General features: G+C 45.0%; 1 protein-coding gene across 4 annotated transcripts in view; it reads left to right on the top strand.

Moving 5' to 3' along the window:
* The window catches only part of NBEAL1 (neurobeachin like 1), a 152,694-nt gene that overhangs the window by 27,448 nt on the left and 99,108 nt on the right, over positions 1-26,138 (top strand). For all 4 annotated transcript variants that reach the window (XM_054043889.1, XM_054043888.1, XM_054043887.1 and 1 more), the window contains exons 4-6: positions 3,209-3,370; positions 4,941-5,022; positions 5,952-6,079. In XM_054043889.1, the coding sequence (XP_053899864.1) occupies positions 3,209-3,370; positions 4,941-5,022; positions 5,952-6,079 (372 nt within the window). The remainder of the gene's footprint in view (positions 1-3,208; positions 3,371-4,940; positions 5,023-5,951; positions 6,080-26,138) is intronic.

The following is a 26,138-nucleotide window of genomic DNA, read 5'->3' as shown; positions in this document are numbered from 1 at the left end:
TAACATGTTCACCCATGTTAATGCAAAGATTGAGAAAATAATTAATGAGAGAATTATATTAGGTCCACGGATGCATCAGATTTCTTTCACTTCCAGGTTTTGATGATTTGCTGATACATTAAAGACAGCGGTTCACAGTTACCAATGAATTGCATCTCTGACCCCTCCTAATCTCTGCCAGTGTAGCCTCCTTCATGTCTCTGCTATCACATTCTCCTATTGTAGATCTGCACCGCATTGTAAACCCATGTCTGGGTTACAGGCTTCTGGACTCAGTGTTTCCAAGCCAGCGCTTGAGTGTCCACACAGCATTGTAAACCTGGGTTTACAGTGGCTGGACCCAAGTCTCACAGCCATGCTCACACATCATACTGTGCTATGCAGATCTTCTGATTCAGATCTGTAGTTTGAGCTGTGTCCATATTGCAAAATGACAGGGCTTGGACTTGAGTTACAAGGGAAATCAGCTTCTGACCAACACTCCTAGCAGGATCCTATAACCGGGTCCCGAGTGCTCGTTGATCTGAGTCAGAGAGATTTGTGTGTGGACAGAAGGGGTGCTTGGGCTCAAACGTGAGTCAGAGCCCAGGCTTAGTCTGCAGTGTAGAGCATACTCCTACTCTCAGGCCTGGCCCTGTGTTGCAGTCCCTTAGTATTAACTATGATTTCCTCAACAAGTCTGTCTTAGGCTCAGATCTCCATTTCTGGAGAAGGAAGTGAGATGGCTAGTGAATCTGTACACATGTTAGAATTTTATCTTGGCTTGTGGATGAACTTCTGACCCATGTCTTTAAAAGAAAAAATACATACAAAAAACAAACTTCAGTTAATACCAGATTTTCAAAAGATTTTCCAATTCCCCTTTGAAATAGTCTTGTTTACACAGCTAGCTATGCTAGGAAAAGCTGATACTGTGCTTTATGTACCCTCCACAAATCTGACTGATTTGCTGCGGTGATGTGCTAAAATCTTGCTCCAGGAGGGATAAGAAATCTTGCTTGTTTCAAATAAACCTGTATTATATTTTCAGTCAGAGCAGCTCTACCAAAATGGGCATTTTTTTACTCTGCACACAATCTCTTGTTATAATTTTTTCCCCAGTGGCTTGTACAGTAGCACAGAAAATGTGGAATTGGTAATAACTTCCAGTCTTGCTCCCTGAGGCTTTTTTCCCCCTCTGTCTCATCAGTCAGCCTGTCTTCGGGTAGGGTGACCAGATGTCCCGATTTTATAGGGACAGTCCCAATATTTGGTGCTTTTTTTTTTTTATTTGGGCTTCTATTACTGCCTGCCCCCTGTCCCGATTTTTCACACTTGTTATCTGGTCACCCTGTCTTCGGGGGCGTGTGGCATGAGGGAGTTGCTGCTTACTTTACTGTGCAGCATTTAAACCTCTTGCTGAGAAACTACAGTTGGCCTTTTTGGAAAGCTATTTGTCCAGCTTAATTTAAATTATCAATCGAGAAATTTGTGGCCTGTAAAGGATTCTGTGTACATTGGCTTATGCAAAATGTGGACATATACACTGGTATCTAGAAAAAGGAGGCTGCCTTCCCAGAAAGATGCATTTCTTTTTTGGAGGTTGTGTGGAAGGTAGTAGTTGCTCTGTCTCTGTATGTCTATTTCAGACAGCACTTGTATAGCATTCTAAAGGATCAGGAGAGTGTGCACAGCTCTACTGTATATGAGTACTTTGAGTTCAGCTAGATGGTACTAATATTTTGGAAATATACAAGGTTTACATATATACCAGTGGGTTCTACTTAGGAGAGAGAGTCTCTCTGGTTGGCTTAGCAAACTATATCAATTTCCCCTCTTTTCCTCTGCAGAGATTTTTTTCTCCAGTGTTAACAGATACAAATTATTTTGGCCCCAAATAGTGCTATATTTTCCTTTTAAATATTGGTAGGTACCATCTGAATAGTTGTTCCCCCCTGTCCATAAAATTCCACTTTTGGAGTTGGACCTGATTTTAGAGGTTGATTTCTCTCGCTTACTATATCTGGTTCTAACTAAAGGCTGTTGCAGGCTGGGTCCTCCAGTTGTTGCCCAGCTCTTCATTTTCCCATAACCATTTACTATATGTTTCCCTGAAGTATCCCCCCTAGGTCAGACAGCTGACATGACAGAGCATCTCTTCATCAGCTGAAAGAATGAATGAACAGCTCTTGGACTGAAAACTGCGCTCCCTGCAAGTGAGATAATGACAGAAGGAGTCTATAGTAAACATTGCTGCTCCAGCGCATCTGAGCATTTCCAGGATGTTATTGAACCAGAATAATCTATATAGCAGTCTTGTGTGTTCTGGCCTTGCTGCTGTTTTTGTCTGTAATTTTCTTCTTCTGAGCCTCTCTGATATTTTACACAAATCTTTTGAACGTAGGAAGATCAACTGGTGAGAATGCATAATGGTTCCCTAGGGTAAAGTCTGGGTATGGCAGTACTTGGATACATTGATTGTGCCAACATAACAGTATTGTGCTTTCTGTTTCTTTGCTTTTTAAAAATAAGTAGAGGAACAAATCTATTTCCTGGTTTGATCTCCAGAAACTAGTAATGATGGGGCAGCAATTATTAATGCACCAGCCAAGTGCCAGGAATCAGATGGATTGCTGGGGATTTCTGTGTGCCAGACCCCTTATTTTCCAGTTTTCTCACATGTAATATTCCCATTAAATTTCTTAGTTGTGTGTCTTGTATACTTGGGATGCTGAAAAATTTCACTGTGGATATTGAGTAATTGGGCTTCAGTGACTACTTTGTAGTTAATATTGTATTTATTTGGTTACTTTTGATCAGTACCAGTGATTGTAAACATTTTTAATAGGGTGTCCCATATCTTAATATAGAAAATATATTTTGTATCACTTTCTCCTTGATTTGGGATTGCATGGACCAGTTCCCCTAGTTTTTCCTATGGCAACTAGAGCAGTTACTTTCACAGAAAAGTAATGTTAAGAAAACCATTTAATGTATTTTTAGCTGCCTTTCAATACAATTTAACATCCGAGAACAAGGAGGAAGAGCTGGCACAATGTGACCAGGCAGTTTTTTGTGGATCACCAGCAAATGTTTATGAACCACAATAGCCCCAATTTAGGAACATGTGTATTATAGTGGCTTGAAACAGTGCACACAGATACACAAGATGTACAAATAAAAAAAATTTATTTACATACATTTAATTATTTTGTGTATTTTTTTAAAGGGTGGATGATGTACCTCCTGGAATATCACTACTTCCTGACAATATTCTGCAGGTCCTGAGGCTTCAGCTGCTACAATGTGTCCAAAAAATGTCAGATGGACTAGAGGAGGAGCAACAAGCCCTGTCACTTTTACTTGTCAAATTCTTTATCATCCTTTGCAGGTATTTATTCGGTCTGGCTGCTTCTTTCACCAGTATATTGTTTTATCTGGGAAATCTTGATTTACTTACAATGATATAGATCAAGATTCTTAATACACGTACAGTGTGACAAAACATTGCCCAGTAGAGACAGAGACTCTCCATATTGCAGTCAAAACACATGGTATAATGAAAGAAAAAAAAAAAACAGTAATATGGATAAAGAAGGCCATGATGAGAAAGGGACTGAGTGGAGAAAATGATAGCATATTATTTGTATTTAAACTGTGTATATGAAAGTTCAAATCTATGTTACATAACGGAAACAAGATTTTTTTTTTTTAAACAGATTGCTAATATGTTTTTGGCCATGAAATAACTTCCCAGGGAACAGTCCAGGGAAAGTTGATTCACATTCTTAACATATTTACGTGCCCCTTAAATAGTTTAGGAAAATATTTTATTTTATATTACTGGCATCTTCTGAAACTTTTATCTTATTTTTTGTGATATCGCTTAACCATATCCCAAGCAACCATATAAGTAGAGCTCTAAAAATGTCCATTCCTCCCAAATTTTAAATTGTTCATTAACACAATTTAGAATACAACAGTTTTTTCTCTAACAATGTCTATTGAGACAGGGCTGCTCTATTTTACACTCTGCGACTGTCCCCTGAGGAATATCTACAAAATGAGCCTAGCTCTCTCACTGGCCATGTCCACTCCTCACCTCCAATATGTCCCCATGAGGTGGTCTAGAAAGGACCCAGCTCTACTCCGGCCAGAGAAATCTCCTTTTGCTGGGGGTATTCCTCAGGAACCTTTTCCAACCTTGTGGTCCTTTCACCCTGCCGGAACAATGAAAAGGCACTGTATGGCAAGAGACAATTGTGCCCAAATTGTGTTAAAATTCTAAGGATAAGTTAAGGAAACAGTAGTAGCTGTAGCTTCAGATTTCTGTACTTTGTCAATTTTAGTTAGTCTTTGAAAAAATATCCTTTTTTGTCATTGAACTCCTTATTTTAGTTCACATGCCTCAAGGATTGAGAAGTGTGTTTGTAACACCTACAATATGCAAGCAGAAGTGGTTTTCTTTTGCCTTTTATGATTTGTTTAGTGTTCTAAAAATATACGCTCAGATGCCTATCTTTTTTTAAATTAAAACTGAGAATAGGCCTATGGAAAACTCACTCGGAGTTTTAGAAACCATTTGTGGCTAAGCCACCAGTTTTCTTAGTGATGTCAGAGGAATAATTGTTGTCTTTGGTATCAGATTCCATTTCTGAGTTTTGTTTATTTAGAATGCTCTGTGAATCAATTTAACTTCTGAAATCTGAGATTCCAGATAAAACAGACATGACTGGAGCTCTGACTGTACTCTAATTTTCTTCTAGCTGGAAGACACATATGTATATGTATAGTATCTTAATGTGAGAGGCTTAAACATTACAGTATATTATTTTTGTGGATATTTTAAAAATATTGACACTTGTGTATTATTTTATATTGAATGCTAAAAAAAAGCTCCAGAGGCCTGTTCAAATAATATTACAATATACAAACAACTGTGGCTCATGTTGCTCCTACAGAAATCTGGCTAATGTGGAAGAAATTGGGACTTGCTCCTACATTAATCATATCATCACCATGACTACACTCTACATTCAGCAGGTACGTGGAATTACAACTCTCATATATATATTGCTGCTAGAAATACAGAAGGAGGATTGGGGACTCAAGATTGGGAACTAGGGGGTCTAGATTTTCTTCCCAACTCTGCCACAAACGTCTTGTGTGATTTTAGGCAGGTCACACATTCTTTCTGTACCTCAGTTTTCTATCTTTAAAATCAGAACGACAATACCTACCCATGTTACTGCAATAATTTGAGGATTCTTTTACTTAGGCTTTACAATCCTTAGTTGAGAGTACTCTAGAACAGCCAAGTATTCAGTTTATACTAAGTTGGAGGAGTGAATGAAAGGCTGAAGAGAAGGCTCAATCATTGCATGTTTATATGTAGTGATCCCTGTTCTTGATCAGTAATGCATTTTTTTACTGCTTATTTACAAGCATCGGAAAAGTCTCAATAGAACAGTTTTAAAATGTGTTCTAAGCAATTGAAGTTAAAAGAATTATTTTAGAAGAATTGGTTTCTTTAGTTAGGAGGTGATTTCAATACTTCAGTTTATGGTGCGTGTTGAAATGTCAGCCATACTTAGGAAGTATTTGGGTAGGGAATATTTAAAATTGTGGAGGTCTTTTTCCCCACAGTGTATATGTGAAATTGCCATTAGCAGCCGTGAGTGTTATGCACGTATATCATGAAGATAGTAGAACCTTTGAGTTGATAATTATTTTTAGTACATTGTATATTGCATATCTCAGTAAAGCAGAAGGAATGGAAGCTTGGACTGGGATTTTCAAAGGAGCCTAAGTGAGGCAGGTTCAAATATGCCATTGAAAGTCAGTGAGAATCGGATGCCCAACACCCTTAAGGTCTCTTGAGCATCCCAGCCTTAACTCTGTTGCTGGACTTCTTTCTTCCACAATTTGTGTTCCTAGAAGCATTCTGATCATAATTGTTTCTTTTCTCTCAGTTAAAAAGCAAAACAAAAGAGAAAGACGTGGCAGATCAATCACCTATAGAAGAGTTTGTAAGACACGCATTGGCTTTTTGTGAAAGTCTCTATGATCCGTATCGAAACTGGAGGCAGCAAATTGCAGGGTATGTCTTTACCTAATATGGTAAATTCTAATACTGTGATAATTTCTTTAAAATGTTACTACAATGATATTTAATGGTTTCAACACAACCATGGTCACCCCACACCAAGCTGAAATGAGACATAATTACACTGACACACTTGTACTCTTGCATTTTAGCAGCTATTAGCATTGGTAGCGCTGAGGACTAGATTTGATACCAATAAGCTTTCCCAAAGATATGTTCTGTATTGAAAACATGAATGAAGGCATCAAGAAAATATCTCTTTGCACCAAAATCAATACTATGAAGCAGACATACTGATAATTATTAGGGTACTGTACTACACTGCCACTAAGGGTATGTCTACACTACGAGAGTATTTCGATTGTACTTAAATCGAATATGTGGAATCGATATTACAAAGTCGAATGTGTGTATCCACACTAAGGACAGTAATTCGACTTTGTGAGTCCACACTAACGGGGCAAGCGTCGACATTGGAAGCGGTGCACTGTGGGCCGCTATCCCACAGTTCCCGCAGTCCCCGCTGCCCATTGGAATTCTGGGTCGAGCCCCCAGTGCCTGCTGGGGGAAAAAATGTGTCGAGGGTGGGTAACTGTCGTCATCCAACCATCACTCCCGCCCTCCCTCCCTGAAAGCGCCGGCGGGCAATCAGTTCGCGCACTTTTCTGGTGAGTGACAGTGCGGACGCCACAACACTGCAAGCATGGAGCCCACTGCGACCATCGCTGCAGTTATGGCCGTTGTCAACACCTCGCAGCTTATCATCCACCTTTTCCAGAGGCAGATGCTGAGAAATCGGGAGAGGAGGCTACGGCAGCGCGGTGAGGACATGAAGTCTGAGAGTGGCACAGACCTCTCGCAAAGCACGGGACCACGCGCAGTGAACATCATGGTCACAATGGGTCATGTTGATGCTGTGGAACGGCGATTCTGGGCCCGGGAAACAAGCACGGACTGGTGGGACCGCATAGTGCTGCAGGTCTGGGATGAATCACAGTGGCTGCGAAACTTTCGTATGCGGAAGGGAACTTTCCTTGAACTTTGTGAGTTGCTGTCCCCTGCCCTGAAGCACAAGGACACCCAGATGCGAGCAGCCGTGACTGTCCAGAAGCGAGTGGCCATAGCCCTCTGGAAGCTTGCAATGCCAGACAGCTACTGGTCAGTCGCGAATCACTTTGGCGTCGGGAAATCTACCGTGGGAGTTGCTGTGATGCAAGTAGCCAACGCAATCATTGAGCTACTGCTGTCAAAGGTAGTGACCCTTGGAAATGTCCAGGTCATCATAGATGGCTTCGCCGCAATGGGATTCCCAAACTGCGGTGGGGCTATAGATGGAACTCACATCCCTATCCTGGGACCGGACCACCAGGCCATCCAGTACATTAACCGAAAGAGCTACTTTTTTAATGGTGCTGCAAGCACTAGTGGACCATAGGGGACGTTTTACCAACATCAACGTCGGATGGCCGGGCAAGGTTCATGACGCTCGTGTTTTCAGGAACTCTGGTCTGTTTAGATGGCTGCAGGAAGGTATTTAGTTCCCGGACCAGAAAATAACTGTTGGGGATCTGGAGATGCCTATAGTGATCCTCGGGGACCCAGCCTACCCGCTAATGCCCTGGCTCATGAAGCCCTATACAGGCGCCCTGGACAGTGCAAAAGAACTCTTCAACTACTAGCTGAGCAAGTGCAGAATGGTGGTGGAGTGTGCTTTTGGACATCTCAAGGGGGAGATGGAGAAGCTTACTGACTCACCCCTCCTTTTTGGAACTTTGGGTGAGGGGGGTATGGGACTTTGGCGGGGGATGGCGGTTAGAGAGAGACTGCAGCGGGGCTCTGTCCTCCTGCCTCCGGTCCTGCAGAACATCCACAAGGCACCGGAGCATGTCCGTTTGCTCCCTCATTAGTCCAAGCAGCGTTTGAGTCGCCTGCTGGTCTTCCTGCCGCCACCTCTCCTCCCGTTCGCTGTGTGCTCACTGGTATTGAGACATGTTCTCCCTCCACTGGGTCTGCTGTGCCGACTCGGCTCGGGAGCAGCCCATAAGTTCTGAGAACATGTCGTCCTGTGTCCTTTTCTTTCTCCGCCTAATCTGCGCCAGCCTCTGCGAGGGGGATGGCATGGTAGGTCGGGAGACATTCACAGCTGTGGGATGGGAAAAAGGGAGTGAATTCCTCACAAAGATAATTTTTTGTGAACAATGAACATAGTCTTTCTCTGTGAACAAGACCATGCACAGCACCTATCACATGCACACTCAGGACAAGGTCGAATTTTCGGCCTTCGCATTCAGTGCCTGCGGTCTTGCAGTGGAGATCAGACAACCGGGGCAGGACAGCGGAATTCGGGTAACAGGCTGACATGGTAAGCCGTAGACTTTTGGCTGCTTAAAACTTAAATTATAGCTGTGCCCTCCTGTCACGTTCAAAGCAATGCTCCTATCATTGGCCAGTTCCTGCTGCCGGCAATCCGGCAAGCATGAACTCTGCCCCTTTCCCACCCCCTCGCGGCTGTCCCCGGGAAAGATCCCTGTATGCTGCCCCTCGGAGACCGAGAAAGAACGCATGCTGCGTGAAAGCCAGCAAAAACAAAAACCAGGGCCGTATGCCGCCATGCTCTGCAAGGCAATGATCCCAGAGTACTTGATGATAGCCTGGCGAGGAAAAGTTTCCTACTACAGAGGACACAATAAGGCCGTTGTCCCCAGGAACCTCATGCAAAGGCTTTCCAATTACCTCCAGGAGAGCTTCGTGGAGATGTCCCGTGAGGATTTCTGCTCTATCCCCGTACATATAGACCTTCTTTTCTAGTAGCTGCACTGGCAAGGACTAAAAAGTAGAGTGCCTAGGGCAAACTAATCATGATAAACCGGACATTGTTAGATTCTTTTGCAGTAGTTGCACTGCCAAGGACTAAAACGATAAGCGCCTAGGGCAAACAAATCATGAAAAACCCATTGATAATATTCCTGTTCTGTTTAAAATAAATGTTTACATGTTTAAAACACTTACCGCCTGATCCTTCCCCTGATTCAGGGTCAGGGTTAATGCCTGGGGATGGTTGGTAGGGGATCTCTGTGAGGGTGATGAAGAGATCCTGGCTGTCTGGGAAATCAGCGTTGTAAGCGCTGTTGACTGCCTTGTCGTCCTCCTCACCTTCCTCATCTTCCCCATCTGCTAACATCTCCGAGGAAGCGGCCGTCGGCAATATCCCATCCTCAGAGTCCATGGTCAGTGGTGGGGTAGTGGTTGCGGCCGCACTTAGAATGGAATGCAGTGCCGCATGTCTGGGGCTGGGATCCGGAACGTCCGTTTGACTCTTTAGTCTTCTGGTACGCTTGTCTCAGCTCCTTGATTTTCATGCAGCACTGAGTTGCATCCCGGCTGTATCCTCTCTCTGTCATGGCTTTTGAGATCTTCTCGTAGATTTTTGCATTCCGTCTTTTTGATCGCAGCTCCGAAAGCATGGTCTCATCGCCTCACACAGCGATCAGATCCCAGACTTCCCGATCGGTCCATGCTGGGGTCCTCTTTCTATTCTGAGAGTGCATGGTCACCTCTGCTGGAGAACTCTGCATCGTTGCCAGTGCTGCTAAGCTCGCCACGAAGTCCAAACAGGAAATGAGATTTAAATTGCCCAGACAGGAAAAGGAATTCAAATTTTCCCGGGGCTTTTCCTGTGTGGCTGGTCAGAATATCCGAGCTCGGACTGCTGTCCGGAGCGTCAACAGAGTGGTGCACTGTGGGATAGCTCCCGGAGCTATTAGCGTTGATTTCCATCCACACCTACCCTAATTCGACATGGCCATGTCGAATTTAGCGCTACTCCCCTTGTTGGGGAGGAGTACAGAAATCAAATTTAAGAGACCTCTATGTCGAACTAAATAGCTTCGTTGTGTGGACGGGTGCAGGGTTAATTCGATTTAACGCTGCTAAATTCGACATAACCTCCTAGTGTAGACCAGGCCAAAGAGTATTGGAGTACTAATCTGTCCAATTCCATCAAATAAAAACCCAGGTTTTTTTATTTGAAAGTTCTGGAGAGAATAGATAGCCAGGGTCCCAGCTGAGGACTTCCTGAGGTACATGTTTGGAAGCAGATTAGCGATGTATGCTTTATGCTGGGTTCTAATAACCGAAATAGTGTATGATTTTTGCTAGAGATGCTACCTGTTCCCTTATTTTAATACTAAAAATAGAGATTGAGAGGAAATAATTAATCTATTACAAATCTCTACATAATCCTGCTTACTTTTAAAACATTTATTAAACATTTCAAGTATACAAATTATAGTTCACAAAACAGATGTTGTTTTGTTAGCATTATTGTGGTATTCATTACCACAGTATCAAAACAAAATTTTAAAAGGCTCTGCATTTAGTTGGAAGCTGTTGCACTATGACCTACATAGCTGAATCAAATATGTGCCCAATCTTCATCTGAAAATTTTACTAGTAATAATTTCTTATAGTGGCTTTCCTATTTTCCCAGAAAATGGTGTATTATGAATCCATCAGTTTTTCCAAGGGATAACAAAATTTCCCTACTACAGCTGCCCAAAATATGGGGAAAGGAAGGAGATAAGAGGAGGAAAACAATAGAGAGCGCCTTATCAAATAAGATCCAGTCACCGGAGACCTCAGGCTCTGAGAAGAGTGCTAGTGAGGCTCTGAGTACTTCAAGAACCATGAAGCATGTTAAGATTCCAACTAAGTCCCATACCTCAGCGGAAAAGGGCTTAGTACCAAAGAATGCTACTACTAAGAGACCAGCTTCACTGGAATCAATCAACTGTGGAAGATTTACCTTTCAGTGGTCAGAAGCTTTTTGCAGATTCCATGGATGACTCACTTCATAACCTACTCTAGGGCAACACTTAGGTCTTTAGGGATATACATGCCTGCAAATAAAAGGAAGTTTAGCAGATCTCAATCAGTACAAAGATCCCAACCTGCTCTATTTTCCACCTTCCCTAGGCCACTGAACCACTGGCTAAGAGGTTGAGGTTTTCAAAGAAAAAGCCTGCAACTACCTTGACTGCTTTATCCCAGCCTTCACCATCACGCAAATGCCAGTTTTGCTGGTTTGGTCATGAGACCCGACCACCCAATGACTAGGTTTTATCAGCTGCATGACACAACCCCCCTTCCTCAATTTGATGACTGCCTCTCTATTTCATCAAAGATGGGAGGCTATAACATTGGACAAATGGGTATTGGAGGCTATTACTTCAAGTTATACTGTCCAATTTACCTCCACCCTGCCCTTTCAACCCCTTTCCCCATCCCTTTTCAGGGACCCCCTCTCAGAGCAGTTGCTGCACAGGTTAACCTGAGTAGACATTTCTCTAAATTACGAATGGGAGTTGGACTCTCGTGTCCTCAACAAAATATTTCTAGCTTGTGGATTTTCAGAGGTCAACCTTTTTGCCGTAGCAGCAAACACAAAGTGTAGGAAATTCTGTTCTAGACAGAGATTCAGTCCCCAATCTCTAGGAGACACTTTCCTCATTACATGGTGAGATGGGGTATGCGTCCTACACTGGCCCTGCAAGAGCGGAGTTAGGCCAGGTGGGCCGAATCAGCTGATTTGTCTGCAAACAGGGAAGCTTTAGGCTGGAGGTAGCTAATTAATGAGAGGGACAGGTGGGGCTTCTACAATAGACAGGAAATTGGAAGCAGAGGAGGGGGCAGGGAGAAGTCTGCAGTCACGCCCTGGGAGAAGGAAGGAATGTTGGGGGGCTGCAGAGACAAGTTGCCTGAAGTTACTCCCTGGGAGAAGGGAGTGAAAAGACTGGCAAACCCAGGAGAGTGGTGAAGGCAAGGATTTATGGAAGCGGCTCAGGGAAAGGCAGCAAGGTGCAGGGAACAGACCTTAGCTGCTGTGTAGAGGGTCCCTGAACCGGAACCTGGAGTAGAAGGTGGGCCTGGGGCTCCCCTGCCAGCCACTGCGGGAGTGGCATTGTGAGGCAGTGAAGGAGAAGACTGCCTGAGACTACTGGAGAGCAGGAACCTTCATACACTTTCCCCTCCACCCCCCCCGGGAAAGGGGAAACCACAATAGTGATTGGAGGGCTGAGTCATGAAGAGGACAGCAGCAGCTCCTGAGAGCGAGAGAGGGGCTGCAGAGGAGAAGCTAATGGGATGTAACCACTGGAAGAAGCATTGGCCTGTCTGAGCTAATCCTCAGAACTGCCAGGACGTGGCACCATCCAGTGGTGAGCAGAGTAACCTGTTACACATGGGCAAAGGGTATTTTCTGTGCGTATCCTCCAACTCCGTTGCTCTTAAATGTCCTTAAGATCAGACAGGACTAAACCAAAGACATTTTGATTGCACCAACTTGGCTAAGACAAGTTTCCTTTCTTTACTTCATCAAACTCACCTCTCGCCATCTGTGGTGGCTCCTGATCAAGCCTCGACTGTTGTCTCAGGTTGTGGGTCAGACGCTTTACCCCAGTTTGAACATCCTGCACCTACAAGGCTTGGTTCCTTAATGGTTCTCAGGACTAGAGATCACATGTTCATTGGAAGTACAACAGATACTCTTAAATAGCAGAAAGGAATCCACTAGACATATTTACCTTCGGAAATGGAGAATATATAACCCTTGGTGTAACTGGCGCCTTCTTTCTCCCATGCAGTTGTCTCTTTTCTCAGTCTTGGATTACCTTTTGGATTTGAAAAAATTAAGGCCTTTCTATGAGTTCCGTCAAAGTTCATTTAGCAACAGGAATAGCTTTCCATGTGCCAATAGAAGGTTTCCCAGTATTTGCTCATCCAAGCATCGCAAAATTCCTGAAAGGACTTATTAATCTTTTTCTGCATATTAGAGCCCCTTCACTGCTTTAGGATCTCAGCATGGTTCTTAACTGTCTCATGAAACAACTCTTTGAGACATTAGCAATGTGCTCACTGCTACATCTGTCTATGATGAAGACACCCTTCTTGGTGGCAATCACTGCTGCTTGAAGGATTGGGATGACTCTAATGGCAGACCCCCCTTTACTTTGTTCTCCAAGGAGAAGGTATTCTTACAACCTCATTGAAAGTTCTTACCTAACGTGTCCTCTGAATTTTGTCAGCCAAGCTAGTCACCTTCTGTTTTTTCTTTTTCCCTAAGCTGCATCAGTCTACACAAAAAGTCTGCTTTTTATATGCTAAACGTTGAGGGTGTTAGTCTTTTACTTGAACAGAAAGACCCCTAGACTCTTTGTTTCTGTAGCAGATAGACCTAAAGGAGTGCCAGTCTGGCAGCCTCCACTCAGAGACTTTCTAAATTGATCTCTGGATTTATTATTGCCTGTTATGGTTTTGCTGAGGTTACACCTCCCCTAAGAGCGACTGCATGCTCTGTTAGATCACAGTCTACATCTGTAGCTCTACTCAAAGATGTTCTGGTTGCTGAAATCTGTAGGGCTGCACCATGCTCCTCAGTGCACGTGTTTTCCGACCACCAGGCCCTAATTCATGCTGCAAGATCAGATGTGGCAATAGACAATGCAGTTCTTTCTTCAGTCATGGACTCGCTTCTGAAACTTCCACCGCCTTAAGGGGCTACTGCTAGGGAGTCACCTAAAGTGGAATACGCGTAAGGACACTACTTGAAGAAGGAGAGGTTACTCATCTTCTGGAGTAACTGGAGTTCTTCAAGATGTGTGTCTCTGTGGGTGCTCCAGTACCAGCCCACGCAGATTCATAGACTTGAAGGCCAGAAGGGACCATGTGATCATCTGCTCTGGCCTCCTGCACATTGCAGGCCACAGAACCTCACCCACGCACTCCTGTAATAGACCTCTCACCTCTGGCTGAGTGACTGAAGTCCTCAAACCGTGATTTAAAGGCTTCAAGTTACAGAGAATCTACCATTTACACTAGTTTAAACCAGTAAATGACCATGCCCCATGCTGCAGAGGAAGGTAAAAAACCCCTAGGGTCTCTTCCAATCTGACCTGGGGGAAAATTCCTTCTGATCTCAAATGCGGCGGTCAGTTTGACCCTGAGCAAGACCCAACAGCCAGACACCTGGAAAAGAATTCTTTGTAGTAATTCATAGCCCTCCCCATCTAGTGTTCCATCAGTGGCCATTGGGGATATTTGCTACTAGCAGTCACAGATCGGATACATGCCGTTGTAGGCAGTTTCATCATACCATCCCCTCCATAAACTTATCAAGCTCAGTCTTGAATTCAGTTAGGTTTTTTGCTCCCCACTGCTCCCCTTTGAAGGCTGTTCCAGAGCTTTACTCCTCTGATGGTTAGAAATCTTTGTCTAATTTCAATTCTCTAAACTTGTTGATGGCCCATTTATGTCCATATGTTATTGTGTCAATGTTGTCCCTTTACTTAAATAACTCCTCTACCTCCCTGGTATTTATGCCTCTTATTATTTATAGAGAACAACCATATATCTCTTCAGCCTTTGATTGGTTTAATTGCACCATGACCCCTTTCTGACAACAAAAATTACTAAATGACCCCAGGAAGGGGGACTGAAGCCTGAGCCCACCCGAGCCCTGCTGCCCTGGGAGGAGGGGGGCCAATTCCAAAGCCTGGTGGGGCCAAAACTGAAGCCCAAGAGCTTCTGCCCCAGGAGGGGTGGAGGGGCCTGTAACCTGAGCCCTACCACCCAGGGCTGAAGCTCTCGGGCCGTGGCTTTGACCCCGTGTGGTGGGGCTTGGGCTTTGACCTCGGGCCCCAGCAAGTCTAATGCCAGCCCTGGCGACCCCACTAAAATGGGGTCGTGACCCATTTTGCGTCCTGACCCACAGTTTGAGAACTGTTGGGTTAGACTAAGCCAAGCTCTTGAGTCTCCTCTCATAAGGTAGGTTTTCCATTCCTCTGATCATCCTCATAGCTCTTCTCTGCACCTGTTCCAGTTTGAATTAATCTTAAACATGGGAGACCAGAGTTGCACATAGTATTCCAGAGGAGATCTCACCAGTGCTTTCCTATCTCTACGAGAAATACCTCACCTGATGCATCCTAAGATTGCATTAGCTTTTTTTATGGCTGCATCGCATTGGTGGTTGATAGTCATCCAGTGATCAATCAGTACACTCTCTTGTCCTCTACTTTGGAGCTGCCTCTGTAGGCTTTGCGTTAGAGAACAAACTGCTGTGGTTCACTTGTGAAGAAGCCCTATATAACCTCAGTACAGGGCCCGAGGATGTGTAGGGCGCATGTTCAGGCAGAACTAGCACTGATTCCAAAAATCCTTGATCAAAGGCTTAGGGGCACATGCACACCTAAAATGGAGCACCCACAGGTGTATGACCACAGGGTCATACATTCTGGAAGAACTCCAGTTACTACACAAGATAAGTTTCAGAGTAGCAGCCGTGTTAGTCTGTATCCGCAAAAAGAACAGGAGTACTTGTGGCACCTTAGAGACTAACAAATTTATTAGAGCATAAGCTTTCGTGGGCTGTAGTCCACAAAAGCTTATGCTCTAATAAATTTGTTAGTCTCTAAGGTGCCACAAGTACTCCTGTTCTTCTTTTTACACAAGATAAGTAACCTCCCCTTCTTTAGAGAGGCAAGTGTCTTCAAGGTGACAAATGAGTCTTTCCTAAATACTTAGAGAATTGTGCAGATACTCTTCTGACTAAATGTGAGAAATGTACCCCATGCTTAATGTAGGACAAATGAGGACAGTGGTTCATATAAACCCATTTGACTATGTATTTTGCATCAAATTATATCTAATATACTTTAGCTTGTTTGTTGGGATAACTAATTTCCTAGAGATGCCATTTGTGGTCATAATCAGTCTGCAGGATTACCTTGCATTTGAGTAGAGATACCAGGTGATAATGTAAAAAACTAAGAATATGATGTAAATTTTTCTTAAAAAGACTTAGAATAACCATGGTAATGTAAGGCAGAGCTCTTATTTTAATTAGTCTTAATATTGTTATGTTGGAAGGTGTTAATGACTGTCATCAAGCGGGTCTTTGATTTGTAGACAATCATGGACCTTGATAAAGCTGCTGGGTGTGCTAAGCTCTTGCCTTTCAGGCTAAATAGAGGAGCAATTAAATGCCCCTTTATGTTGTGACAGCTGGAAAAAATGGGTAAGCATTGCCCAAGTCAATGTGCTGCATGCAAGGCCGATCAGAAGTTAAACTTTGTGGGCTGAGGGGTTTCCCTGAGACTGGTTGACGTTATTGACGCGAACTGTGACCATATAGACTGTTGTTGCAACCAATGTGATATAGTGGCACCAAACCTTGTACACGTGTGGTCAAGTGAGGTGTCTGAGGCGGTTATGATTTGCTGGTTATGATTGTGCTGTCTGTATGCATGTATCATTTTTGTGTTTAAAGTTATAAGTATTGGCTCTATACTGTCTGTATTTCAAACTTGTGCTATGCTTCTGGGTGACACCCCAGACAATTTGCTATCAGCACTGCCTAGCCTGCTTGATGGCCCATTAAGGACCATCAGCTATACAACTGACCAGTTGAGAGACAGCAGATACACCTTGTGACTCAGCAAGGCATGCAGGGACATGCCTATGGACCTAACTCTAAGGCCTTGTCTACACTACGAGAGTAGTTCGATTTTACTTAAATCGAATTTTTGGAATCGATATTGCAAAGTCGAACGTGTGTGTCCACACTAAGGACAGTAATTCGACTTTGTGAGTCCACACTAACGGGGAAAGCGTCGACATTGGAAGTGGTGCACTGTGGTCAGCTATCCCACAGTTCCCGGAGTCCCCGCTGCCCATTGGAATTCTGGGTGGAGCCGCAAATGCCTTCTGGGTAAAAAAAAGGTGTCCAGGGTGCTTTTGGGTAACTGTCGTCATCCGTCCATCACTCCCGCCCTCCCTCCCTGAAAGCGCCGGCGGGAAATCAGTTCGCGCACTTTTCTAGTCAGTGACAGCGCGGACGCCACAGCACTGCGAGCATGGAGCCTGCTGCAACCATCACTGCAGTTGTGGCCGCTCTCAACGCCTCGCAACTTATCATACACCTTTCCCTGAGGCAGATGCAGAAAAGTCAGGCGAGGAGGCTACGTCACCGCGGTGATGGCCTGAAGTCTGAGAGTAGCACAGACCTCTCAGAAAGCAGGGGACCCAGCGCCGAGAACATCACGGTGGCAATGGGTCATGTTGATGCCGTGGAACGGCGATTCTGGGCACGGGAAACAAGCACTGAGTGGTGGGACCGCATAGTGCTGCAGGTCTGGGATGAATCCCAGTGGCTGCGAAACTTTCGCATGCGGAAGGGAACTTTCCTGGAACTTTGTGAGTTGCTGTCCCCTGCCCTGAAGCGCAATGACACCCGGATGCGAGCAGCCCTGACTGTCCAGAAGCGAGTGGCCATAGCCCTGTGGAAGCTTGCAACGCCAGACAGCTACCGGTCAGTCGCGAACCAGTTTGGGGTGGGCAAATCTACCGTGGGGGTTGTTGTGATGCAAGTAGCCAAGGCAATCGTTGATGTACTGCTGCCAAAGGTAGTGACCCTGGGAAACGTGGAGGCGATCATAGATGGCTTCGCAGCGATGGGATTCCCAAACTGCGGTGGGGCCATAGATGGAACTCACATCCCTATCCTGGCACCGGAACACCAGGCCAGCCAGTACATTAACCGAAAGGGCTACTTTTCCATGGTGCTGCAAGCACTGGTGGACCACAGGGGACGTTTTACCAACATCTACGTGGGATGGCCGGGCAAGGTTCATGACGCTCGTGTTTTCAGGAACTCTGGTCTGTTTAGACGGCTGCAACAAGGTATTTACTTCCCGGACCACAAAATAACTCTTGGGGATGTGGAGATGCCTATAGTCATCCTCGGGGACCCAGCCTACCCGCTAATGCCCTGGCTCATGAAGCCCTATACTGGCGCCCTGGACACTGAAAAAGAACTCTTCAACTACCGGCTGAGCAAGTGCAGAATGGTGGTGGAGTGTGCTTTTGGCCGTCTCAAGGGGAGATGGAGAAGCTTACTGACTCGCTGTGATCTCAGCGAAACCAATATCCCCATTGTTATTGCAGCTTGCTGTGTGCTCCACAATCTCTGTGAGAGCAAGGGGGAGACCTTTATGGCGGGGTGGGAGGTTGAGGAAAATAGCCTGGCTGCTGATTACTCACAGCCAGACAGCCGGGCGATTAGAAGAGACCAGCGGGAAGCGCTGTGCATCCGGAAGGCTTTGAAAGCAAAGTTCCTGAGTGAGCAGGGTAACCTGTGACTTTAAAGTTTGTGTATTGAGAAGCTAAACCTGCCCCCGTTTCTTTGCCCAGTTAATGTTGACTATCCTATCCAGTTACATACCCCCTTCACCCCACTTCCAACACACGTTTCAAAATAAAAATAGTTCTACTTTGTTAAAGCACACCGTTTTCTTTAATACTGTATTCGCGGGAATTTTTTAAAACTGGGACGCAGACTGTGGTGCGGAGCGGGTGTACTGTAGTGGCGCGAATGCAGCTTCTAAACTCAAGGATTGACAGGCTCCGCTGCGGTGGGATGGTTGTTTCAACGGAGCCTGTCACCCCTCCTGATAGGGACTGTGTGTATGGGGGGGTCTATGTGACTTTGTGGCAGGGGGAGGACGGTTACAGATCCCCTGCTGTGTGGCTCTGTGATCCTGCCTAAGGACCGCCGCTTAAGATCTGTAACTGCCCTCCCCTGCCACAAAGTCACAGAGCAACCCACCCCCCACCACATAACATGAAAACAACCTCCCAGACTAACCAGGGTAACTAGTCACTGCATCACTGCACTATGTATGTGCCCTGCTGCTGTGCCTGCCCCCGACTATATACCCTGCCAAAGGTGACTGTCCTGTCGAATTACCAACCCCCTATCCCCCCCTCCTCCAAAAGAACATGATGGAAACAGTAGTTAACAGAAACGTATTTTTTATTATCAACCAAACATGGAACTGGGAAAGTGAAACTTGGACGGGGGCTTGTGTCAGGCGGGAAGGAAAGAACTTGTCAAATTTTGGGGAATGAGAGCCTTCTGCTGCTCGAGCTCTCTGCAGGGGTGGAGTGAGAGTTAGCAGGGACTCTGCCGCCTCTCCTTCTGTGCACTTTGGGTGAGGGGAGTATGGGACTTGGTGGCGGGGGAGGGCGGTTAGAGATGGACTGCAGCGGGGCTCTGTCCTCCTGCCTCCGTTCCTGCAGAACATCCACAAGGCGCCGGAGCGTGTCCGTTTGCTCCCTCATTAGTCCAAGCAGGGTTTGAGTCGCCTGCTGGTCTTCCTGACGCCACCTCTCCTCCCGATCCATGTTGGCTTGGTGCATTCGGGTCAAGTTCTCCCGCCACTGGGTCTGCTGTGCTGCCTGGGCTCTGGAGCAGGCTATAAGCTCCGAGAACATGTCCTCCCGTGTCCTCTTCTTCTTATGCCTAATCCGCGCTAGCCTCTGGGAGTGTGATGACAGGCTAGGTTGTGAGACAGTCGCAGATGGGGCTGTGGGAATGGGAAAAAGGGAGTGAATTCCTCAGAAAGATAAATGTAGTTGTGAACAAAGAACATAGTCTTTCTCTGTTAACAAGACCATGCACAGCACCTATCACATGCGCACTCAGCACAAGGTCGAATTCTCGGCCTTCGCATTCAGTGCCTGGGGTCTTCTACAGCACATTTGAGAAGCCTCTCAGGAGAACGGAATTTCTGTTGCAGGCAGACATGGTAAGCCGTAGACTTGTGGCAGCTTAAAACTTTAATATTAGCAATGGCCTCATTTCACATTGAAATCAATGTCGGTCCCTGCTGCCAGCAATTCGGCAAGCAGGAAGTCTGCTCCTGTCCCACACCCTCGCGGCTGTCCCCGGGAACGATCCCTTTCGGCTGCCCCTCTCCCGCCTCCACCGCGTGGCTGCAAACCAGCGGTTACAGTTCTGTAAAGGAACGGCAAAGCAGTCCCAACACTAACATTCCCCTACCTCATTCAAAGCAGGTCATCATGAGCGACATCACCCTCATGAGGATCTCTGACAGCGAGAAAGAGAGAATGCTCCGGGAAAGCCTGCAAAGACCAGGGCCGTATGCCGCCATGCTGTGCAGAGCAATGATTCCAGAGTACTTGATAGTCTCGTGGCGTGGCAACGTGTCCTACTACGGAGGACCCAATAAGGCCGCTCTCCCCAAGAACCTAATGCAGCGGATTTCCAATTACCTCCAGGAGAGCTTCCTCGAGATGTCACAGGAGGATTTCTGCTCCATCCCTGGACATATAGACCGCATTTTACTGTAGCTGCTGTAGCAGTGACTAACCAGTAGAGCGGCTTGGGCAGGACAATCATGCAAAACCGGACATTGCTAGATTTTTTTTCAATAGTTGCACTGCCCATGACTGAACCGTTAAGCTAATCAAACTAATCATGAGAAACCCATTTTTTAAATTGTTAATATTCCTGTTCTGTTACAAATAAATGTTTAGATTTTTACAACACTTACTGGCTGATCCTTCCCCAGATTCTGTGTCCGGGGTAACGGCTGGGGAGGGTTGGTAGGGGATCTCTGTAAGGGTGATGAAGAGATCCTGGCTGTCGGGGAAATCAGCGTTGTGAGCGCTGTCGACTGCCTCGTCCTCCTCATCTCCTTCCTCATCTTCCCCGTCCGCTAACATGTCCGAGGATCCAGCCGTGGACACTATCCCATCCTCAGAGTCCACGGTCACTGGTGGGGTAGTGGTGGCGGCCGCACCGAGGATGGAATGCAGTGCCTCGTAGAAACGGGATGTCTGGGGATGGGATCCGGAGCGTCCGTTTGCCTCTTTGGTCTTCTGGTAGCCTTGTCTCAGCTCCTTGATTTTCACGCGGCACTGCGTTACATCCCGGCTGTATCCTCTCTCTGCCATGTCTTTAGAGATCTTCTCGTAGATCTTTGCATTCCGTCTTTTGGATCGCAGCTCGGAAAGCACGGACTCATCGCCCCACACAGCGATGAGATCCAAGACTTCCCGATCAGTCCATGCTGGGGCCCTCTTTCTATTCTGAGATTGCACGGCCATCACTGCTGGAGAGCTCTGCATCGTTGCCAGTGCTGCTGAGCTCGCCACGATGTCCAGACAGGAAATGAGATTCAAACTGGCCAGACAGGAAAAGGAATTCAAATTCAAATTTTCCCGGGGCTTTTCCTGTGTGGCAGTTCAGAGCATCCGAGCTCGTACTGCTGTCCAGAGCGTCAACAGAGTGGTGCACTGTGGGATAGCTCCCGGAGCTATTAGCGTCGATTTCCATCCACACCTAGCCTAATTCGACATGGCCATGTCGAATTTAGCGCTACTCCCCTCGTCGGGGAGGAGTACAGAAGTCGAATTAAAGAGACCTCTATGTCGAACTAAATACCTTCGCGGTGTGGACGGGTGCAGGGTTAATTCGATGTAACGGCGCTAACTTCGACATAAACGCCTAGTGTAGACCAGGCCTAAGGTTTTTCTATGCCATGTGCTGGGTGGCTTGTGGTTGGAACAAAGAAAGCACAAGCCACATGGCAAAAGGACTATAAAAGGCAGCAGCAGCATCTCAATTTTGTCTTCAATCCTGCTTCTTACTTCTGGAGGAACCTTGCTACAAACTGAAGCTCTGAACAAAGGACTGAGTGACCCATCCCAGCTGTGGATGTACTGCAGAGACTTGATTTGAACCTTCAGTTTATTTCATGCTACAAGCCTGAACCAAGAACTTTGCCATTATTGTATGTAATTTATTCCATTTAACCAGTTTTAGCTCTCATCTATATTTCTTTCTTTTATGAATAAACCTTTAGATTTTAGATTCTAAAGGATTGGCAACAGCATGATTTGTGGATAAGATCTGACTTGTATATTGACCTGGGTCTGGAGCTTGGTCCTTTGGGATCAAGAGAATCTTTTTTCTTTTACTGGGGCATTGGTTTTCATAACCATTCGTCCCCATAATGAGTGGCACTGGTGGTGATACTGGGAAACTGGAGTGTCTAAGGGAATTGCTTGTGTGACTTACGGTTAGCCAGTGGGGTGAGACTGAAGTCCTCTCTGTTTGTCTGGTTTGGTGTGCCTTAGAGATGGAGAACCACCAGCTGGGGGCTGTGACTGCCCTGCTCTAAGCGATTTGTCCTGAATTGATACTCTCAGTTGTGTCCTGCCAGAGGTGGCGGCATTACACTGGGACCCCACCCCCATCCAATCGTCCCCTGCTCCCCGTCCCCCGGGATCCCCTGCCCCTTATCCAACCCCCTGGCCCCAGCCCCCTTACCATGCCACTCAGAGCAGCATGTCTGGCCGCCGCGCTGCTCGGCTGGAGCCAGACACGCTGCCGCGCTGCCCTGCAGGAGCGTGCTGTCCTGCCGCCCAGAGCGCTGCCCGCACAGGGGAGGGAGAACAGCAGGGGCTGGGGGCTGGGGGCTAGCCTCCCTGGCCGGGAGCTCAAGGGCCAGGCAGCATGGTCCCGTAGTTTGCCCATCTCTGGTTTAGGGAGACAGGATTTTGTATACATTCTTTGTAAATAAAAAGGATTGTCCCAAATAAATATCTGACTCATATCATACATTTTTCCTCTTAATAGAAACAACATAGCAGGACTCCAAATATTGGCTAGCCATATGGGCCAAAAGGGGCAGCAATATAAAGCTACAGAATGATGTGCACTAAATGGTTCATCCTTAGTAGTAGTAAATTTTTTTTTTGGTGTTTAGTCTAGAGTATCATGCCAACTACTAAAAACTGCTCCCAACGTATAGATTCTTGCTTTAATTTACATAATAAGATGAAATTCTCTCTGTATGTGTTCCCTGCTTTATGAGTAATGCAGATTCATTCTATATACTTATTATATCATTCTCTCCTCCGTCTGATCATTTCCCATTGAATCTCCTTTGAGGATTGAATCACTTTAGACTCTACACAGTGTATCTTTAGTTAATAAGTACTATCATACTCCCCTTAAAAGCTCTTACATTAGTGAGCCTTATGGACGAGGCTTGTAGTTTTCTTCTCAAAGTCATGTGTGAAGTTGTGTAATAAAGAATAAATCTGTGGAAAATATACAGTCTGAGAACTCCATCTATCCAACTGTCTTTTACCTCTTCTACTTCAAGAGAGTTAAGCAAGCAAGTAAACTAATGACACATCAGTGGAGAAAGGGATGGTAGTTCTGCCTGCTGTGTAGGGGCAATTATCTGGTGTGTGTTTTAAAGAAATTTGTGATTCTGAAGTACATGGGAAATTCTCACCAATTTTAGTTGTGAGGGGTATAGCCCTTTTCATAATAGCAAATACTTCCATTGTTCATATTCTCAAAATGTGGGAAGTGCATGTGCTCCCTGGATCTTCTGAATGCCTGCTTTCATATTACAAAATTCTAATGACGTCCAAAGATATGCTGTGTCGTATTGGAGTTCCACCAGCACAAAGCTATTCCTCTCTTAGAGCCTTTATAGTCTGTCCCCTACTTCCTGCCTATTAAATATAGTGTTTCATGTATGTTTATTGGTCTGGAAGTTGTTAGAAAGCCTTATTGCATGCATAGCCCCCCTTTCTTTGATTTTTATAATTTATGCAACCTTTTCTGCAGTTTTTGCAAGATGAAATTAAAATAATGCCATATTTGTTCCTATAGCACTGTGGGTCGGAACCCCAAAATGGGCCACCACCCTGTTTTAATGGGGTCACCAGGGCTGGTGTTAGACTTGCTGGGGCCCAGGGCTGAAGTCGAAGCCTGACCCCCACTGTCTGGGGCCGAAGCCTAGGGCAGTGGGCCTCTGGGGTCAGCCCCCTGCCCAGGGTCATGTAGTGATTTTTGTTGTCAGAACGGGGTTGTGTGCAATGAAGTTTGAGAACCCCTGCCATAGCGAATGAAAATATTGTCATGATGGACTGCAAGATGGTACTATTTTATTTTGCACAAAGTCAGAAAAGCATTGGTGGCGATTGGACATCTAAAATAGTGAACGCCAGTGAAAATGAGATCAGAGTCTAAAATAGGGAAAGAACAAGTCAAAAATTACTTAGACATGTTAGATGTTTTCAAATCTCCGGGGCTTGATGAAATGCATCCTAGAATACTCAAGGAGCTGACTGAGTAGATATCTGAGCCATTAGCAATTAACTTTGAAAAGTCATGGAAAATGGGAGACATTCCAGAAGACTGGAAAAGGGCAAATATAGTGCCCATTTATAAAAAGAGAAATAAGGACAACCCAGGGAATTACAGACCAGTCAGCTTAACTTCTGTATCTGGAAAGATAATGGAGCAAATAATTCAGCATTCAGTTTGCAAACACCTATAAGATAATAAGGTGATAAATAACAGTCAGCATGTATTTGTCAAGAACAAATCATGTCAAACCAACCTGATAGCTTTCTTTGACAGGGTAACAAGCCTTGTGGATAGGGGGGAAGAGATAGACATGGTATATCTTGACTTTAGTAAGGCTTTTGATACTGTCTCGCATGACCTTCTCATAAACAAACTAGGGAAATACAACCTAGATGGAGCTACTATAAGGTGGGTGTATAACTGGTTGAACAGTCATTCCCAGAGAGTAGTTATCAGTGGCTCACAGTCCTGCTGGAAGGGCATAATGAGTGGGGTTCCACAGGGATCGGTTCTAGGTCTGGTTCTGTTCAATATCTTCATCAGTAATTTAGATAATGGCATACAGAGTATGCTTATAAAGGTTGCAGACGATACCAAGCTGGGAGGGGTTGCAAGTGCTTTGGAAGATAGGATTAAAATTCAAAATGATCTGGACAAACTGGAGAACTGGTCTAAAGTAAATAGGATGAAATTCAATAAGGACAAATGCAAAGTACTCCACTTTGGAAGGAACAATCAGTTGCACACATACGAAATGGGAAATGACTGCTTAGGAAGGAGTACTGCGGAAAGGGATCTGGGGGTCATAGTGGATCACAAGCTAAATATGAATCAACAATGTAACACTGTTGCAAGAAAAGCAAACATAATTCTGGGATGTATTAGCAGGAGTATTGTAAGCAAGACACGAGAAGTAATTCTTCCGCTCTACTCTGCACTGATTAGGAGTATTGTGTCCAGTTCTGGGCGCCACATTTCAGGAAAGATGTGGACAAATTGGAGAAAGTCCAGAGAAGAGCAACAAAAATGATTAAAGGTCTAGAAAACATGACCTATCAGGGAAGATTGAAAAAATTGGGTTTGTTTAGTCTGGAGAAGAGGAGACTGAGAGGAGATATGATAACAGTTTTCAAGTACATGAAAGGTTTTTACAAGGAGGAGGGAGAAAATTGTTCTTCTTAACCTCTCTGAGGATAGGGCAAGAAACAATGGGCTTAAATTGCAGCAAGGGCAGTTTAGGTTGGACATTAGGAAAAACTTCCTAACTGTCAGAGTGGTTAAGCACTGTAAGAAATTGCCTAGGGAGGTTGTGAAATCTCCATCATTGGGGATTTTTAAGAGCAGGTTAGACAAACACCTGTCAGGGGTGGTCTAGATAATACTTAGTCCTGCCTTGAGTGCAGGGGACTGGACTAGATGACCTCTTGAGGTCCCTTCCATTTCTATGATTCTATACTTCAGAAGCTGTGATTCTTATATTTTTGCAGGACACACGAATTCTGGTTTCATGCAACAGACATTAATTGATACCACAGTTCACATGGTGGTCCTTCTCCATACTACAAAAGTATTTTCAAATTTAACATGTCTAACGCATCTTATTGTCTCATTGTTTGTGCTTATACATTTTAAATGGGTGGGAGTTAAGGTACAGAAAGTCACAATGAGTCATAAGAATTAGATACTATAGAAACAGTGTTCTCTATAACAATAGTAACCTGAATGTGTAAAATATACAATTTAAATACATTTGTACATGCAAACAAATACATTTATCACCTACACATGTATTATAAAGAAAAAGGCTGAACATTTATCTAGAGGGAGCTTGATTGCAACTGATCCACTTCAAGCTCTCAGTTTCTTTCTCTGTTCTAAAAACTAAGCTATTTTTTCTGAATTGGTAGAAGATGGAAGCCAGAATGAACAGAGAGAAGTATGACAGAAGGAATCATTTTGGTTTTATGAGATTAAAATGCTAATATAATCACTGTTGAAATAAAGATTTAAGAGCAGTAT

The sequence above is a fragment of the Malaclemys terrapin genome, chromosome 11 (assembly GCF_027887155.1).
Source record: "Malaclemys terrapin pileata isolate rMalTer1 chromosome 11, rMalTer1.hap1, whole genome shotgun sequence".
NCBI classification, from domain to species: Eukaryota; Metazoa; Chordata; order Testudines; family Emydidae; genus Malaclemys; species Malaclemys terrapin.
The sequence above is the reverse complement of the archived record's forward strand: the minus strand, read 5'-3'. Positions and strand labels throughout refer to the sequence as shown.